Source organism: Anolis sagrei, chromosome 4 (assembly GCF_037176765.1).
Source record: "Anolis sagrei isolate rAnoSag1 chromosome 4, rAnoSag1.mat, whole genome shotgun sequence".
Lineage (NCBI taxonomy): Eukaryota > Metazoa > Chordata > Lepidosauria > Squamata > Dactyloidae > Anolis > Anolis sagrei.
Window position 1 is genome coordinate 7,675,548 of NC_090024.1, and position 20,011 is coordinate 7,695,558.

The 20,011-nt window shown below is 42.9% G+C and overlaps 1 protein-coding gene across 1 annotated transcript in view; it reads right to left on the minus strand.

Annotated features, from left to right (window-relative positions):
• Positions 1 to 20,011, minus strand: part of ADGRB1 (adhesion G protein-coupled receptor B1) — a 568,132-nt gene that overhangs the window by 72,777 nt on the left and 475,344 nt on the right. Inside the window, exons 19-20 of the mRNA XM_067467249.1 lie at positions 18,970 to 19,073; positions 10,062 to 10,164 (exon numbers count right to left, since the gene is read on the minus strand). Coding sequence (XP_067323350.1) covers positions 10,062 to 10,164; positions 18,970 to 19,073 — 207 coding nt within the window. The remainder of the gene's footprint in view (positions 1 to 10,061; positions 10,165 to 18,969; positions 19,074 to 20,011) is intronic.

Genomic DNA, 20,011 nt, shown 5'->3' on the forward strand with positions numbered 1-20,011 from the left:
GTGTGAGTTAAAGTCCAAAACACCTATAGGGCCAAAGTTTGTCCATGCCTGATAAGACCCATGTATACATTCATATATATGTTAACCTCATGTACAAGTTGAGGGTGGGTTTCTGGGGGTCAAAATTATGGATTTTGACATGACCCATGGATCAAGCAAATGTCATTTCACAGAGAGGGGAAAATACCAACATGGCCTCATCTGCTGCCATCATTTCCTCAGTCAGGAATTTAAAAAGCCCAGAAGCAGCACCATGGTGGACACAGTGGAGGAGGTCAGTGCTTCCTTTAGGTTTTCCTGGGACAGATGAAACTCTTTCTTTTTCCTGATAATCAGGGATAAGGAGGCAACCTGGGCTCAGACCCTGGGATATAGGGAAGTGTAGATCCAGATGGAGAGTTACCCTCCTCAGACCCAGTTTGTGGAGCACCAGGTGTGTTGCATTGGACCAGCCATCCATGACTTCTGGGAGCTGGAGTCCAAAAAACCTGGAGGCCAACCCTAACCCTAACCCTTTCCCCACTTTACTCAGAGATAGTTTCATTTTTTAAAAGAGCTAAAAAAACTCATATTGGCTTGTGGATAGTGATCCAGTTTTTGTGAGTTGATGTTTTTTGACTGAAGTTATTAGATGTATATGTTAGTATCTTCTGTAGGTTCAGTTCCCACATCAGGTTTCCATAGCAAACATTTCCACATGTAGAGTTATGCATTTTTCATTCTATTGCAATCCTTGTGTTCAACAGGAATGTTGTACAACTGAACCATGAGATTGTCTACAGTAGTCCTATACTCTTTACTGGACCAGAAGTAACTCCTGGATTTCCAGGAGACATTCAAGGCTTCTGATCCATAATGTGGGTGAAACCAGTTCCTTTTCTCCCTGGTCATGAGAGTGAGCTTTTACTAATGGTAACAAAAGTGATGGACAGAAATCTCTGGTGCTCCAGTGGTGGCAACAGGGGACCACAAAGGTAAAGGGAAATTCCAGCAGGTTCAAACCAATTTTGGCCATTCTGGATGATCTGGAATCCAACCCACCATCACAACATGGAGATGGATAGTGAAGGGCTGGGATGGAGTATTGCTACTCCAGACGGTCCTTGGCTTACATGTCTTGTGTAGATGAGCATGAAGTCATGAAATCCATGTAAATCCTGAATAATGTTTTGTATGCAGTGGTTGGGTGGCCATCTTTCATGGGTGCTTTAATAGCATATTTCTTCATCGAAGGGGGCTGAATTAGAAGGTATTGATGGTTCTCAGTAACTTTTGCTTCACTGGTTGTACAAATATTTATTGCACACCACAGTTCCCAGACCATTCTCTCCATCTCATGCGACTATAATTATAATGGAGTAGAAGTGGGGGGAAAAAACAACAAAACAAAACTTTTCCAAACTCTAGTCTGATTATTTGACACATTTGTTCCCTACATTAAACCAGCCAAAACCCAAATATTCTAGTTTTAGTAATCACAGCAAATGAGTTTCTATTTGCAATTTCCTTTGTGGGATTCTAAACATCAAGCTTCTTTTCTTCCTACCTTCAGAAATGATAGGATATTTTTTGTCCTTTGAAGCAGGAGATAAAGCTTGGCCAGGCATGATTTCATAATAAATAAAGCTGCCAAGCTGCAGCTGAGAGTACCTACGGCGGGCCCCTTTCCCTTTGTCTAATGCGACCGGTGGCAAAAATATGCACCGTTTTTATGTGGCCCTTTCATCTTCAAAGCTTTTTTGCAAATGCAGAGATGGATTTTCCGGATGTGGCCTGGTGGAAAAAAGTCTCTATCTGGGAGGGAATGAGGGAAAGGAGAGGGATAGCTAGCTATCATTCACTCAATAAAAGCTACAACCTCTGTTCCAGAAATAATTGTGAAGGAAGACCCATCATCTCTCTATTACTTTGATAATACCATCTACATTATATTTATAATAATGTATTATTTCATCATCAACAACATCACCATCAGCAACATGAAAAATGGGCTTCTATCAATTGTATAAGAGTGCAGAGGTCAAGTACTCTTCTACACTGCCATATAATCCAGACTGTATGGCAGTGTAGATTGAACTGGATTATATGAGTCTACACTGCCATATAATGCAATTCAAACCAGATAATCTGGATTTATATGTCATTGTAGAAGGGGCCTATGACAGTGGCGTTCTTTGGGCCATTTTAGGCCCACTATAGGTTATTATGGGTCATATCCTCTTGGGAAAGAAAGATCTTTCCTGGACCTAAAATGGTTTGGAAGGTGTCCAAAACATCTTGTTGAGGCTCAGCGTCACAGCAACGTATCTACTACCAGTTGCAGGAGAAGGAGGAGTGATGTTGAGTCAGACTTGGATCAGCGTCAGCTGAAGTGTATTCGTGATATCATTTTGGCCCCGAGCGATTCGGAGGCCTTTGCAGGGTTCGGCCCTCAGGACCTAGTAGAGTCAGATTACCGGGGAGTAAAGCGGGTGGCCAGTGAGTCTGACAGTGATGATGATACCCTGAATAAGAGACTTAAAGATACAGCTGACAATTCCAGTTCAGGGGAATTGGAAGCCAGTGAGGATGAAATGGTGGAGGAACTGGATTGGACTCTTGTTAAGAACGTTAGGGACATATGCACCCAAGCTACATCCAGCGATGAGTTTGAAGGTTTCCAAGGTACTTGGAGGGAAGGTTCTTCTTGGCAGAATCAGGAATTAGACCAACGATGGCAGCGTTGGCATGGCCAAGGGGCAGCAGCTGAGGGAAATGAATCAGATGCTAGTAATGAAGATCAATTAAGTGATGGTGACTGTGAATAAATTGAGGACGTTGGGATGTGTAAGTTGCAGAAGACAAAGTGTTGCTTATGTGCTTTGTGCTGCCTAACCTCTGTTTGGGTCCCTGGTATCCAGCTTTCCTGCCTTGTGTATCTTGACTTCGGAACCGTTCTATGTGAGTGACTTCATCCTGCCTCTGACCTTGGAATCGGCTTTAGACTACACAACTGCTTATCGGACTTTGTTATATTTCTGGACTCTGCTTGATATTGAAGCTATTTTGATTTTGTGTTTGCCACACGCTCAAGTTAACTCCTGCTTTCCTTTTTGCTGAGCTCAAGTCCTGGAAGATCCGGCTTATCACTTCTTTGTTTACCTGCTTGAAGGCTCTTTTGTTTTGCTAATTACACTGCTGTTAAGTGATGTTTTCAGTTAGAGACATATTAAAGACTGCTATTAACACTTCAATTGCTGTGTAAGACAATCTCTGTTACCTGAGTCACAACACATCTAGAGATTATCCATACAAGACATTTTTGGCCACATCCTCTGAGGGGATAAAAGCTTCTCCTGGATCTAAAATGGCTTTGAGGATGTCAAAAACACAGAGGAATTGTTCCTATAACTCCTATCAGTATTTGGTGCCAATATATCCATCCATCCAAAAATAACTGGAGCCTCAGTGGACATAAACATATCCCTGTGGACATACTTTACCCACTTTGGTCCAGGCAAATAGATATGAAACTTTTAGCCTTCTGGCCATCATTAGACATTGTTCTGGGAAAGAAAGCTCTAAGTGAAGAAGATGGCTATGCATCACCATCACATTCCATCAAGCAGAAGGCAGGTATCAGTCTTTGTGAGTGGATCAGGCATAAGCCAGTATGGCTTCATGAGGATGCTAAGCCAGGGAGCCATGGTGTGAAATGGCAATGACTCATCTTGCCTGCAGCGCATTGAAAGAGATCGAAGTGTGTCGGTTCACTGGAGGATTGACTGTTCAGGAGGAAGGGAGCATGATGAGGCCATGGATAAAACCAATGCATTCCTGTGGTGCCTGAAAAGAAGAGTGGTTCAGGACCTGGAAACCAAGTCCTGGGGGGAAACTAGAAAGAGCTGTCAATGTTTGTCTTAGAAACATGAAGACTCCATAGGATTGACAGTTCACAACCTTGAGGTTTCCAAGCCAAAATTTGATATCTAGAGGTAGGCTTTGATGGTAACATTAAATACTAGAATACCGAATCCACTTCTGGGCACCACAGTTTCAAAGAGATACTGACTAAGCTGGAAGGTGTCCAGAGGAAGAGTTCAACGAAAAGGATCAATGTTCTGGAGACCATGAATCCCTATGAGGAGCATCTTAAAGAACTAGGTATGTTTAGCCTGCAGAAGAGAAGGTTGAGAGGGAACATGAGAGCCATGCATAAATATGTGAAAGGGTGTCTTAAGGAAGAAAGTGCAGGATTGCTTTCTGCTGCCCTGGAGACTAGGACTCAATGGAGCCATGGGTTCAAATGACAGGGAAGGAGATTCCTTTGAACATGTGGAAGAACTTCCTGACTGTAAGGAGAGCTATTCAACAGTGGAATTTTCTGCCTTGGAGTCTGGTGGAAGCTCCTTCCTTAGAAGGTTTTAAACAGAGATTGGATGGTCATCTGTCAGGGGTACTTCGATTGTGCTTCTCCTACATGGCAAGGGTTGGACTAGATGGCCCATGTGGTCTCTCCCAACTCTATTATTCTATGAAATATCAGACACAGTTTCTTATGACTTGTAATTCAAATGTGTGTGGAGAGAGAGGGAGGAAGAAAATACAGTAAAGATCACTGTAGGTACCGGATACACTACCAGTAAGAACATCTGAAACTGTGAATCCAACTGGGTGCATTACCTGACTACCAGTCCCAGTATTCTCTCTAGGAATTTCCCAGGTTCTCCAATACAGGTAAGGTAGGCAAGGATTTTTTCCCGACATTAAGTCCAGTCGTGTCCCACTCTGGGGGTTGGTGTTCATCTCCATTTCTAAGCTGAAGAGCTGATGTGGTCCGTAGATGCCTCCAAGATCATGTGACCAGCATGACAACATGAAGTGCCTTTACCTTCCTGCCAGAGTGTACCTATTGATCTACTCACATTTGCATGTTTTTGAACTTCTGAGTTGGTAGAAGCTGGGGCTAACAGTGGGAGCTCACCCCACTCCCCAGATTCAAACTGCTGACATTTCAGTCAGCAAGTTCAGCGGCTTAACCCGCTGCACCACTGGGGGCTCCAATACAACATTACAGCAATTTCTGATTTATTTATTTATCATGTCGTCAGCAACCAGACATTTGTATTACATTTTTAACAAAGACAAACAAACAAACAGACAAAACCCAGAATTTTTATGCTTGGTAGTTGATTAAATGTCCTTTGACCAGTATCTGTCCACTTGGAGTGCCTCTGGTGTTGCCGGAAGGAGGTCCTCCATTGTGCATGTGGCAGGGCTCAGGTTGCATTGCAGCAGGTGGTCAGTGGTTTGCTCTTCTCCACACTCACATGTCGTGGATTACACTTTGTAGCCCCATTTCTTGAGGTTGGCTCTGCATCTCGTGGTGCCACAGCGCAGTCTGTTCAGCGCCTTCCAAGTCCCCAGTTTTCTGATGAAAGCATACTAGTAAATGTAGAGGGTGAACTACTCATTGATACCTTCAAAGTACTCCTGAAATTGTGGAAACAGCAAGGATGCTTACAGATGCAACACTGGTTGAACACTTTTGGCATTTGCCAGAAGTGTGGCTTGCTGCGGAAATGGGAGCGGATCTTCTGTGTTGCTGTTCCTAGCCTGGGGAACTCCCTACCACAGGAGGTTCACTTCCCCACTCTTGGCTCCCTTTCTGTGGGCAGGCAAAGGCTGCTTTGAGCCTTTAGCTCTTAATTCTTCTGGCAAATAAAGCATTTTAATGTGCCAACCTGTGTTTTATCGCTTTTTCATTGTGAATTAACTGTTTTCCAATTTTGCTCTTTTAATAGCATAGAATCATAGAATCAAAGAGTTGGAAGAGACCTCATGGACCATCCAATCCAACCCCATTCTGCCAAGAAGCAGGAATATTGCATTCAAATCACCCCTGACAGATGGCCATCCAGCCTCTGTTTAAAAGCTTCCAAAGAAGGAGCCTCCATCATACTCCAGGGCAGAGAGTTCCACTGCTGAATGGCTCTCACAGTCAGGAAGTTCTTCCTCATGTTCAGATGGAATCTCCTTTCTTGTAGTTTGAAGCCATTCTTCCATTGCGTCCTAGTCTCCAGGGAAGCAGAAAACAAGCTTGCCCCCTCCTCCCTGTGGCTTCCTCTCACATATTTATACATGGTTAGGCTATCATATCTCCTCTCAGGCTTCGCTTCTTCAGGCTAAACATGCACAGCTCCTTAAGCCACTCCTCATAGGGCTTGTTCTCCAGACCCTTGATCATTTTAGTCGCCCTCCTCTGGACACATTCCAGCTTGTCAATATCTCTCTTGAATTGTGGTGCCCTGAATTGGCATAACTTATTTAATATTTTTCAACCTTGTGTTTGATCAGTCTTTAGCTGTGCTTTGTTTCAAGCTGCATGGAGTCCCATGTTAGAAGAAAGGTGGGAGATAAATCATTGGCTCCAACGGCACTGTAATTATGTGAGTGCAGATTTATAACAAAAAGCACCGTATAGGTTCTCATTTAAATTTAGGTCTAGTATGTTACTCGTGTAGAGTCTGGAGGGGAAAAGGGAGAGAATGCGATGCTCACAATTTCCTGCCGCCGAGTGGAAACCCAGAAAGATAGATGTGAGTCCTGTTAATAGCCTCCCAGACTGTGGTTTTCCGCAGAGAACCTCATTTACTGTGAATTTCTTTTCCATCTCCAGCCTTCAGAACAACGGATTCCATCCCCTTTACTTACCCAGGTAGGGAGCGTGCTTTAGGATTCCTTAATTAAGGTCAGCAATTGGCTCCAGGCCTAGGAGATGGAAAAGGCGCGACGGAGGAGCAGAACATTTATTAAGTGGAACACGCTCCCCTGGCTCTCTTTGGCCAATCTGTCCTTTTGAATTTGAGAGATAAAAACCACTCAACCTCACAAGCCAGTCCTGTTCTTTGCACAGTGCCAGGAGGCAGCAAACTGCAGGCAGCTACTCAAAAGCCATCTCATCTGAAGTCTTTTCTTCCCTTTCTTTTTTTACTAGGGGCTCTCCGGAAAGCTTCCCAGGTTCCTGGAGGCTGATAAATAGGTAATTTGTTTGCTTGGATGAGGTAATGATTTAGCAAAGGGGGGAAAAAAATAAGGATCAGCTGTCCCTTCAGTGTTCAGTGAGTGTTCTCTGGTCACCAACAAAATGGGATCCTTAGCAGCAGCATCTCCAGCAAAGGATCACCGCCTTGTTGTGGCGCTGGAGCTTGAGCACCTCAATGATGTCATGAGCGAAACCATGAAGGGCCACCCAAGACGGGACGGTCGTGGCAGAAGATCCAACCAGTCCATCCTCCAGGAAATAAAGCCCAACTGCTCATTGGAGGGAAGGAGAGTAGAGACAAAGTTGAAGTACTTTGGCCACATCATGAGGAGACAGCAAAGCCTAGAGAAGAGAATGATGCTGGGGAAAGTAGAAGGTAAAAGGAAGAGGGGCCGACCAAGGGCAAGATGGTTGGATGGCATCCTTGAAGTGACTGGACTGACCTTGAAGGAGCTGGGGGTGGTGACGGCCGACAGGGTGCTCTGGCGTGGGCTGGTCCATGAGGCCACGAAGAGTCGGAGACGACTGAATGAATGAACAACAACAACAGCAGCATCATGGACAAAGATGCTCATCGGCATCAATTGGGTAAATATCTGTACAGTAAGTTTAGGTGGTGTACAGAAAGTGGATCATAATAAATTGTGGCAAGTTCTTGGTGGTATGGGGGTAGCAAGTCACCTTGTCTGTCACCTGAGGAATCTGTGTAACGACCCAGTAGCAACAGTAAGAACTGACCATGGAACAACAGACTGGTTCAAGGTTGGGAAAGGCGTACGGCAGGGTTGTATACTCTCACCCAACCTATTCAACACATCATGCGATGTGCAGGGTTTGATGAATCCAAGGATGGAGTTAAAATGGCTGGAAGAAACATTAACAACCTTAGATATGCAGATGATACCACTTTGATAGCCAAAAGTGAGGAGGAGCTGAGGAGCCCTCTAACCAAGGTGGAAGGAGAAAGGGCAAAAGCTGGGTTGCTGTTAAACATATAAAAACACTAAGATTCTGGCAACCAGACTGTTTGAGAACTGGCAAATAGAGGGAGAAAACGTGGAGGGAGTGACAGATGTTGTATTTCTAGGTGCGAAGATGACTGCAGATGCAGACTGCAGCCAGGAAATCAGGAGACATTTAGTTCTTGGGAGGAGAGCAATGACCAATCTCGATAAAATAGTGAAGAGTAGAGACATCACTCTATGCAGTCATGCCGGCCACATGACCTTGGAGGTGTCTACGGACAACACCGGCTCTTTGGCTTAGAAATGGAGATGAGCACCACACCCCAGAATCAGACATTACTGGACTTAATGTCAGGGGACTACCTTTACCTTTACTAGAGACATCACACTGGCAACAAAGATCCACATAGTTAAACAATGGTATTCCCCATAATCACCTACGGAGCTGGACCATAAGGAAGGCTGAGCAAAGGAAGATAGATGCTTTTGAACTGTGGTGCTGGAGGAAAATTTTGAGAATGCCCAGTACTGCAAGAAGATTCAACCAGTCCATACTCCAGGAAATAATGCCCAACTGCTCATTGGAGGGAAGGATAGTAGAGGCAAAGATGAAGTACTTTGACCACATCATGAGGAGACAGGAAAGCTTGGAGAAGACGATGATGCTGGGGAAAATGTAAGGAAAAAGGAAGAGGGGCTGACCAAGGGCAAGATAGATGGATGGTTTCCTTGAAGTGACTCGCTTGACTTTGAAGGAGCTGGGGGTGGCCACGGCTGACAGAGAGGTCTAGTGTGGGCTGGTCCATGAGGTCATGAAGATTAGGAAACGACTGAATAAATAAACAACAAAAAACAGAAAGTCAGCATGGTGCAATGGCTTACACGCTGGACTAGACTCCAGAGACCATGATCTGACTCTTCGCTCATCTATGGAAACCCACTGGGTGATCTTGGAGAGTCACATACTATTAACTCCAGAAAAAACATTGCTAGATTTTTCTTAGTGTTGGAAATAATGTGAAGGAACAAAGTAGCAACAGGTCCTGGACAGAGAGTTCCATTTTGCGAAAATTCAAGACTAGGAAAAGACTGATAGATGGCAAAGACCCGGCGAGTGGAGTTCTCTACTAACTTGTTTGTAATGGTTTCGGAATGATCAAGGATGCATCCACACTGTTGAATTAGTGCAGTTTGACATCACTTCAAATTGCCATGGTTCTCTGTTATGTAATCATGGGAATTGTACTTTGGTGAGGAACAAACACTAAGGAGAAGGCTAAAACTGTAAAACAGCAATACATAGGATTCCATGGTAGTTAAAATGCTGTCAAAATGCATTAATTCCACAGTGTAGATGCACCCTAGGATTGGATATTGGTCAAGCCTGTACAATTCTTTATTTCTTTTGGTTTGCTTCTTCCATATGTAGCCTTGTTGATCTATTTTCTAGTGGCTTTGTAGAATAGCAGACACTTCATCTGAGTGGGCTGAATCATGAGGATTGTAATTTTGACTTTGGAACAATCTGGGTAGTAGAAGTCATTGGTTTGGGACCTGATTTTGCCTTTTGCAGTGTGGCGGATGAGGAAATCTCTTAGCAAATGGACTGTGATGCTTCCATTGCTGTAGACCACTTACTGATTTATCTATCACCAATTAATCTTATCTTGAAGCAAAGATGGGTCTTACTTTTACATACAGTACAACTCTCATATCTGCAAGCGTACATCCCTGGACTTACCATGGAGACAGGAAACTATGGAAAACAGTTACCCTATTGAAATCAATTATTTCTGTTGCATACCATTGAATTCCACTGGAGACCTAGAAAACACTTCCTAGGTCCTCCAATGTGACTCTGTGGTAATTTCTGATGGATGCATACCACAGATCATGCTGGAGAGCTCACAAAATAATGGTATGGTGTAGAGAGGGCATATTTTGTCTGATGAAGGTAAGTGAAATCACAGATACTGATCACATGGATACAGCAGCCATACTTTTCCGAACAAAGTCTCTAAAAGATCTAGAATTTCAGCAAGTTCCAGCTCAGAAAGAACTTAGCTCCTTACCTTATTCCGAGTCTGGGTTTGCCCAATAAGAATGAGAGCATTGGATGATATGATAGAAAGGCAGAAGTTGATAAGGATGACTGAGCGCTCCGAACGGATGTACCTGCAGAGGGGGGACAAACAGGCAGAAGAAAGAAAAATTAATATCGGTGGTCTTCAACTTGTTAACAACTGAATCTATGTGGACCTCAGAATTGCAACATGGAATCCATTTCTGAAAGCCAAGGTATTACATGCATAATTCTAGGTGATAAACAACAGATCTTAGTGACACAACTCTGAGCTTTGTGGTCAATGGCCACAGTCCTATTAGGCTGCAGGAGGAGTGTAAAACTTTGTCAGATTTTTTAATGCAATGCAAACTGGACAAGTCCTAGGCATCGCCATCTCCCAAGTCCAACTTGTCTCCAAGGAGTTGGACCTGCATCAGGTTGCCTTCTACCTGCAGTTATCCAGCCAAAGAAATACCATTTCACCAGGAGTTTTCTCCTTCTTCAACATCTTTCAAAGTACAACTAGGACAGGGTAACATAGGACATCATCACATTAGACAATTTTCCCATTTTAGACACTGTTAAACTGAAATCCCTTGGTTGCCATCACATGACACAAGCCTACTTCAGGTTATTTGGAGCTGGCGATCTGCCAGCTTCAGCTGGCTATACATGCCTAGATGTGGGAAAAATCATGGATTTTCCCATGTGATGGTAACTAGCCATTTAAATTGTGCCAAACCATTTCATGACATCAGTTGGAGGGCGCTTCCAACTGTTAACCCTCAATCTTCTCTTGCTTCCATTACTCTCTCGGGTAATCTTCTCTTGCCACCATTACTCTCTCGAGTTGAAGGTACGTCCCCGCCCCCAACTTATTAAGATATATGTTTTGTATTATGACATGTGGAACCCCCCCCCCCATCTTGATTAGCCAATGCAACTTCTGAAGTATTATTATTATTTACCATTATTTTCTATATTTGTATACCACCCTTTTCAGTCCTCAGACGACTCAAGGTGGTTTTCAGGCAACTCAAGACTCAAGTAATTAAGTAATGATTGTAGACCCCTGCTTTGGTAGTCAGATGGCACAAACACCAGCCACTGGCACAATGTTATCCTTATTTAGTTCTCTGCCCTGTGGAGGTTTGATACTCCTGTTTTCACACAGTGGGTGGATCTTTTAAGAAAGAAAAGGGAGGATGAAGCAGGATGGGTGGGGACTCCACAGATGTGTGTGCTAGTAAATGAACCAGGCGAATCTAGATAAGAACAAATGTGATGGTGGAAAATTAATTCTCCATTAATTCTCCATTTAATTCTCCATTAACTCTGAACACTAATGGCAAGGTCTGGATCAACCCAAATCAATCCACATTATTAATCTAACGTGATGAGGTCCCAAGACAGATGTTCAACCACTGCATAAGTGAGTTGCATGTTGATCTCTGCCATAAAAATAACAGAAATAATACACCCTGGGTGCTTCCAGACTTCACAAAAATGTGTGCCAAAATGGGTTTTAAAAAGCTGTTTTGGCATGCATTTCTTTCCCCACACCTCCCCTCATGGGGGGCCAAGAAGCTGGGCTTTCCCCATGCTATTGCAGGTTTACCTTCTTTGTCTCAAATTAATCCTCTTTTACTGAAGATGTCATTTGGATGCCTCTGGTAAACATCTCACAAGGCTCGTATTTTGGACCCTGTCTGGAAGGGTCCTCTGGTAGGGATTTAGTTTTTGCAAGCCTAGGTGCATACAAGGGCATTTATACTTGCAAGTCCATCACATCTCAAACACAAAAGATACATCTTAAAATCCTTCTACTAATAATAAACACATAATCCTTTTTTCATGGGGTAGGCATCACTTGGGTTATGTGTGTCATCTTTTCTGAGGAGTTTTGGTATAGATAAATTTACTTAGTTATAAGGCATGAATTTAGATCCTTGAAAGATGTGTGTCTTTCTATAAAGGGTTGGCAGATGGCAAACCCAAGGCCAAATTGGGTGCAAGGAAAGCTGACAGCTGGTCGACCAACTCAAGGAAACTGTTCCTGCTACTGGCCTGAGGTGACAGCTATGGCTGCTGCAGCCATAGATACAAAGCCAAAGTTGGCTCAAACTTAGGGGAACTAAACCTCCCTTTGAAGCAAGGAGATGGAAGTGCTAGCCAATAACCAGTGGTCAGCAGGCCCAGAAATTATTTTCAATATCAGTGGGTGTGGGCTTCTGTGTATAAGTTGCTAGAAAGCTTGAGATGAAAAGTACAGTTGTATTTATATTTTGTTAATGAAAATTTCAGGGTGATAGATCAACCACTGTGGAAACAGATTTGCAGAATAGATTGGTTTTTGTTGTCATCAAGCATGAAACTATTTGCACAGTTCTGTATGACTGCAGCATATTGTAGGAAAATAAAGCATCCATATCCATGAGGGATACGTTCCAGCTCACCCGTAGTTAACTGAAAACACAGATATGACCAAAAATCATTAAATTACTCAACTTCTAATCTCAGCCGACTATTGAGATACTCCAGAAGACCCAGGGATTCCTAGAGAGACATCGCTCCTCCAGGAATTTGCTTGCTCCTCACTTGTGACTCTATGGTAACATGGGGGCAGGTGGGCATGTACCATAGAATTGCCTGGAGAACCTAACAAATTCACAGGGAGACCTTTGTTTCCTGGGCACACTTGCATAAGGAGGTATTTTAGGGTGCAGGTGCTTACCTACAAATTCAAGGTGCAGGTTCTTACCTACAAAGCCCTAGATGGTTTGGACCCGCCTACCTGCATGACTGCATCTCCATATATGAACCCACACGATCTCTTCGATCATCTGGAGAGGCCCTGCTCACGATCACACCTGCATCGCAAGCGTGTTTGGTGGGGACGAGGGACAGGGCCTTCTCTTTGGTGGCCCCCCGACTCTGGAACTCTCTCCCCTAGGACATTGGACAAGCCCCAACGTTGGCAGTCTTTAGGAAGAGCCTGAAGACCTGGCTGTTCCAGTGTGCCTTTCCAGAATAGGAAACTCCTAGCATCATGTCCCAAATGCACTTTGTTAGAGATTTAGGATTGTCTGCACATTGCACCTACCTCCAAAAACCTCTACATTTCACCTGTCATGTCCAGCACTTTTAAACTTTGTCCATTACATTTGGCCTGGCCTTAGGTTTTAAATACGTCACAGTATCATGTTTTTAGTGTTTTATTGTTTTGCTTGATGTTTTATTATTTGCTTTATGAGTTTTACTGTTGTATTTGTATGCTGTTGTTTTGTTGTGGCCTTGGCCTTTGTAAGCCGCATCGAGTCCTTCGGGAGATGTTAGCGGGGTATAAATAAAGTTAATAATAAATAATAAGTAATTTTATATATCCTTACAAAAAAGATTCCATATTCTTTCACAGTGCAATGAAGAGCAGGCACAGGTTTGCTTTCCATAATAAAATGGCCAACATTCTGTGAAACAGTCCCCGGGATGGCTGAGAAAGTCACAAGCACACTTATATACTCATATACTACAGATGCTATTGCTTCTATCCAACAGCATCTGCCATTGTTGAACAAATTTAGAGATAAAAGGTTGACTTTCCTAGTTCAAATGTAACTTCCCATTCAATATACAATTGATGGGTTGTGGTTGCTGTAATTGCACCTTGGTCAAGTCCATTCCATAGCTTGGGAAAGCCAAGGATTTTAGGACAGATATTCAGAGAAGGAACTTAGAACTATCTGTTACTGAGACACAAAGATGAGGAGTTTCTATTTGACTCCTGGCCTTTTTGGCTGCTGCACAAACCAATTGTCACTACTGGAAGCATGCCTGAGTAGTCCTGCATCTGGGAGAGATAGATCAATCAGAAGAAACAGGATCAGCAGGTCAAACTTCCTGCTGGCCTCCAGCCTAGAGAAGGCTGTGAAGTGGCAAAGGAGATAAAACCTCAGATTATTAAACACGAGATTGGATCTCAGTGGGCCAGCAGCCAATGGCCGCTGTGATCTGAGGCAGTGACAGATGTGAGTAACCTTTGTTGTTCCTTTTTATTTTGTCTTCCCAAGTATGAATTATAGTGATGTTACAGCACTAAATATTAGAATTTGTGGAACTTACTGTAGACTATGTTTTGCAACCACTTGTTTCACGGCTTGTGTGATATTGTGTGCCTTCAAGTCTTTCCAAACTTATGAAGACATATCATGGGATTTTATTGGCAAAATATATTCGAAGGAACTTTTTTAATGGCCTTCCTCTGAGACTTAACCAAGGTCGTCCAGTGGGTTTCCATGGCCAAGAAGATATTTGAATCTTAGTGTCCAGAGTTATTTCATTTCTATATGTGGTTGTGAAAGTTGGGCAGCGAAGAAAGTTGATAAAAGGAAACTCAGCTCATTTGAAATGTGGTGGTGGAAGAGAGTTAGACAAATGTCATGAGCTGCTAAAAAGACAGATAAATAGGTCCTAGAATAAAGTTTGAAAGCTCTCTAGAAACTTAGAGGACAAACTTAAGGCTATCATAATGTGGTCACGAGAAGACTCACCAGAAAAGACAATGATGCTTGCTAAGGTAGAAGACAATCGGAAATGAGGAAGATTGCATTTCAGATAGATAGGCTCAATCAAGAAGGCCACAGCCCTGAGTTTGTAAGACCTGGAAAGGGCCACTGACGATAGGGTGACTTGGAGGTCTCTCATTCATGGCATCACCAGAAGTCAAAGTCAACTTGACACTTAATAACAACAACTCCAGAGGCATGGGCCCCATCTAAACTGCCACAAAGTGTGGTGTAGCACTCACATTAGCCTGGGGCATCCAAAAGACACACACAGGTTAATGTATTATTATCCAAGGTAAGTCTTTTGATCCAGTTTGACTCTGGGTTAAGAAACACCAGCAAACATCCAGATCTTCCAAGATCTTTGCTAGTGTTGCTTCAACCCAGGGTGTATCCTTTCATGAGCCCATTTGAATGCTCTGGTAGGGGAAACTGTCATCTTGGATCACCATTTGTATTTCTGGATATGCATGGGTCAAGATGCAATGCAACTTTGGAGGAAAGAAAGGGGCTTCCTGATCCAAAGCTCAGTCACATTCTGAGTGATACAGATCCAAGAAATACCCTCATTTTCCCTGACATTTGGCTCCCACTTGATAGAAAGGAGTGCAAAATGTGCTTTTCACAGAAAAAGAGAAAGTGAAAGTGTGTTTACACTGTACATCACTTGAAATGCAATGGATGGCTATTTATCAGAAGGGCTTTGATTGTTTTCTTGCCCTGGTGAAGGGAACTGGACTGGATGCCTTAAGGAAGTGTTTCTCTACCTGGGTGTCAGGACCCCTGGGGGGGTCGCAAGGGGGTGTCAGAGGGGTCACCAAAGACCATCAGAAAACACAGTATTTTCTGTTGGTCATGGGGATCTATGTGGGAAGTTTGGCCCAATTCTACCATTGGTCAGAATGCTCTTTGATTGTAAGTGATCTATAAATCCCAGTAACTACAACTCCCAAATGTCAAGGTCTATTTTCCCCAAACTCCATCTGTGTTCATATTTGGGCATATGGAGTATTCGTGCCAAGTTTGGTCCAGATCCTTCATTGATGCGCACAACAGGCGTGGAATAGCAGCAGCCAAGTGTCAGCATGCCAAGGATGCAAGCTGAGGACATGGTTTGGGAACAGAGGCATGCACGAAAGTACAGCGGGCGGCAGGAGGAAGGAGTTCCACCTGCCTTGCATGCAGCCCCTCAAGCGTTCAAGAACGGACCTGGATACAGAAAAGGACTTTTAGATGGCCAGTTTTTGCATTTGGGCTTCCTTTATTGGGAGCAGGCTCCAGGGTTGGCGGCAAGGGGGGTGCGGTCCCTCCCCTTGTTGTGGCATGGGGCATGGGCCCTGGATCTGGTGTGGTATCCCCTGTAGCGGAAAGGGGGAACGCCTGGTGGTCCCAGGGGTGGCGAGTTGCGTTTGCCTGGTATTGTGCCGGCGGCACCCTGGCGTGTGCGGTATCGGGCAGTATTGGGCTGCCCGATCGTGATCCAGGACCCATGCTTGGCTGCCAACCCTTGTTCCTGTTATCAATAAATGAGTTGTGGCCATTGTTCATCCCAACATCATGTGTGAGCGTACTTCTTGGGTTGGCTGTGGGAGGTGTATCGCACTTGCACATGCAAATGTTGGTCCTGGGATTCCTGTGTGCCACATTGGGTTCAATTCCATCATTGGTAGAGTTTAGAATACTCTTTGATTGTAGGTTAATTATAAATCCCAGCAACTACAACTCCCAAATGACAGAACCAATTTTTTGAGTGATGGTCACTCCTTGGGTTAGTAGGTGTCTTCTGGCCAATTTTGGCAGCAATTCATCCAGTGGTTTTTGAATTACATTTGGACCAAATTTGGCACGAATACTCCATAGATAGTTGGTCATAGTTCTTTATCTATTTGGTGGTTTTAAAATGTCAATCGAACATTCTAAAAGTATCTGGAGGTTTACACTATTCAACAATCTTGGTTGGATGCTTGGATATGTTGGAATGCTCTTGATATGCACACACACAAAAATCCTGGGGACACAGTGCACTTTGTATTTTGTTGTACATTGCTAATCACTCTGAAATCAATGTAAATTAGCCTCTTCAATGGAGACTATTCTTGAAAAAAAATCTGCCTGGATTAGGATTACACAGCCTTTGTCAGTTTATCTGCTCACATGAATAGCCTCTCAATTTTATCTTAATTAAACCAACTGGGCGGGGAGGGGGACATATTTGGGGAGGCTGTTTGTATCTCTTCTGAATGCTCCTAGACTTCTCCCTGAATTAAGCTGCAACGTGGCAGATATGGGTCATTTGGGGTATTGCTGAACAAGAGCAAATGCTGTGCTCATTCAGTCACGCTCAGAGTTACACACTGGAAGGCATGGGGTCACTGGGAGCGATACAGCCACTCAGTGGGAAAGCCTGGATTGCTATAAGCTTTGGGAAGGTCACCTTTTGCTTCTGACCCTGTCGGGAGGTCAGGGGTGGAGAGTTCAGTAGAGCATGATGCCACCGGGTCAGAGATAACAATGGCACGGAAAGCAGAGCAATGCCATAGTATTCTGGCACAGTCTGTTACTGCTGCAAGTATAGTACAACCCTGGTATTCAATAGAGTAATATTGTATCCAACAAAATAGGTTCTCTCCATGAATTTTTCAAGTCCTCCAGGCGATTCTATGATACACTTCTCTTGAAAGATAACAAGAATAGGCCTGGAAGACCTGGCAAATGCCTAGAGAGGATTTAATGTTTCTTTCTCTGAAATAATGTCCAGACCACATTATATTCAATGACTCCCTTTCGAGTACTAACCAGGGATGATGTTGCTTAGGTTCAAAGATCAGATGAGATCTGGTGCATAGCGTTGTTTTCATTTAGCTGTTCAAAGTTGATATACCTTGTGAATATTTTGTTCTGTTCTGTAATATATTAACTCATCATATTGAATTTTGAAAGGATTTATAGCAGTGGTTTTCAACCTTCCTAATGCTGTGACCCCTTAATACAGTTCCTCATTTGTGGTGACCCCCAACCATAACATTATTATTTTTTGTTGCTACTTCATAACTGTAATGTTGCTACTGTTATGAATCATAATGTCAATATTTGATGTGCAGGATGTATTTTCATTCATTGGACCAAATTTGGCACAAATTCCCAATATGCCCCAATTTGAATACTGGTGAGGATTGGGGGGGGGGGGTTGATTTTGTCATTTAGGACTTGTAGTTGTTGGGATTTATAGTTCACTTACAATCAAAGAGCATTCTGAACTCCACCAATGATGTAATTGAACCAAACTTGGCACACAGACCTCCCATGACCAACAGAAAATACTGGAAGGGTTTGGTGAGAATTGGCGTTGAGTTTGGGAGTTGTAGTTCACCCACATCCAGAGAGCACTGTGGACTCAAGGAACATGAAAGGCACTGCAGACTACTTCAACCAGAGAAGTCAGCCATAGCAGAGCACCTGATGAACCAACCTGGACACAGCATTTTATTTGAGAACACAGAAATGCTGGACCACTCTCACAACCACCATGTCAGGCTACACAGAGAAGCCATTGAAATCCACAAGAAGCAGGTGGACAATTTCAACAGAAAGGAAGAAACCATGAAAATGAACAAAATCTGGCTACCAGTATTAAAAAAACTCTAAAATTAGAACAGCACAACAACAGAAAGGAAACAAACAAACAGGAAAGAATGCCTCTAGAACATGGCCATATAGCCCGAAAAAACCTACAACTTCAGGAGCATTGTTTTCAAGGCTTCTTTGGGAGGGGATGCAGAAATAACCTACATGTTGCTTATGAAAATGTAAACAGTATTTCAAAAATTGAAAAATATTGCTAAGGCATCAAGGATCCTGGACTGGCAAGACACTTTTCTGGACAAAACAATTATATACACATAAATATCTCATTATAGGATTTTCTGCACAGGAAATATTTCTATGCAATAATATTCTGCATAGAAAAAGCTGTTTCCTTTGCAGACAATGCAGCTGTTTTGGTGCGAAAATATTATTTCTGGGCAAAAAAAAAGAAGAAAAGTAATGAAGAATTACAACTCTGGGTTGTTGTAGGTTTTTTCGGGCTATATGGCCATGGTCTAGAGGCATTCTCTCCTGACGTTTCGCCTACATCTGTGGCAAGCATCCTCAGAGGTGGTGAACTCACTACCTCTGAGGATGCTTGCCATAGATGCAGGCGAAACGTCAGAAGAAAATGCCTCTAGACCATGGCCATATAGCCCGAAAAAACCTACAACAACCCAGTGATTCTGGCCATGAAAGCCTTCGACAATTACAACTCTGGTTGCTTATTGTCTAGAAAATAAAACAGAGAAAACAGATAATTTTTACCTCCAGACTGAGATGTATATGATGATCAAGAGCAAAAGCGTCAAGGAAGACACCCCACAGCCAACAATTAAGGTGACCGAAGGAACGAGCACTTTTTCTGAATTCTGAAATAGAGAAAAAAGAAACATTGGAGTAGGTTTGTTTTTTTTAAAAAAGACAACCAACCTATATTCCATAACAAGACATTTTCTAGGGATGCTTTAGCAGTAATTCAACCAGTCTGACTTTGGACCAATATTCTGTAGTTCTGCGGCTTTGGACAACTATCCAAGTCTGATGCATTTTGCATTTTAGGAGAGAATTGTTATTTGACGAGGAAAAGGTTTCAGTGGCTAGGGCTGTGGCTCTAGGGGTGCACACCACAAGAATGATACTCCAGGCTTTATATTTTGAACACGACAAAGTTTAAAACTCTGAAAAAAAAAAAAAAACACCCCACCATATCTATTTGCTGTGTTCCCATTGACGAAACTGTAAAATTGGCCCTCATATTTTTAGGTTTGGATTATTTGCAGATTATTTAAAATTTTCTCTCTTGAAAAATGCACTGGAATTTGGCCACAGACTCATGCTGGAGGACCTAGAGGTTCCTATGCAAAACATCTCCCTATGAATTTCTAGCGGTTCTGTGTTCAACTTCAATGTATGTTGACCATAAATATATGTTGCAGGACTTAGAGATTCGAAGAGATGTGTTCTTTCATGTTTTTTGAAAAGGAATTTTTTATCTTTATTTATTTTTATTTTAAAAATAGGATTTGACTGGGATGAAAATATATGGGACAAAATTTTGAAGAGGGAAAATAAAATAAACGATTTGTAATAAATTATTAACATGGTTAACCGAAAAGGAACAGGTCGAATCATGCATGATCAAATGGGCAGAAAATTTAAGGAGGCCAATTCAATTTAGAGAGTGGGAACAAATGTGGAACAAAAAGTTGAAATACACTTATGCAATGGATTTGAAGGAGAATCATAGAATCATAGAATTAAAGAGTTGGAAGAGACCTCATGGGCCATTCAGTCCAACCCCCTGCCA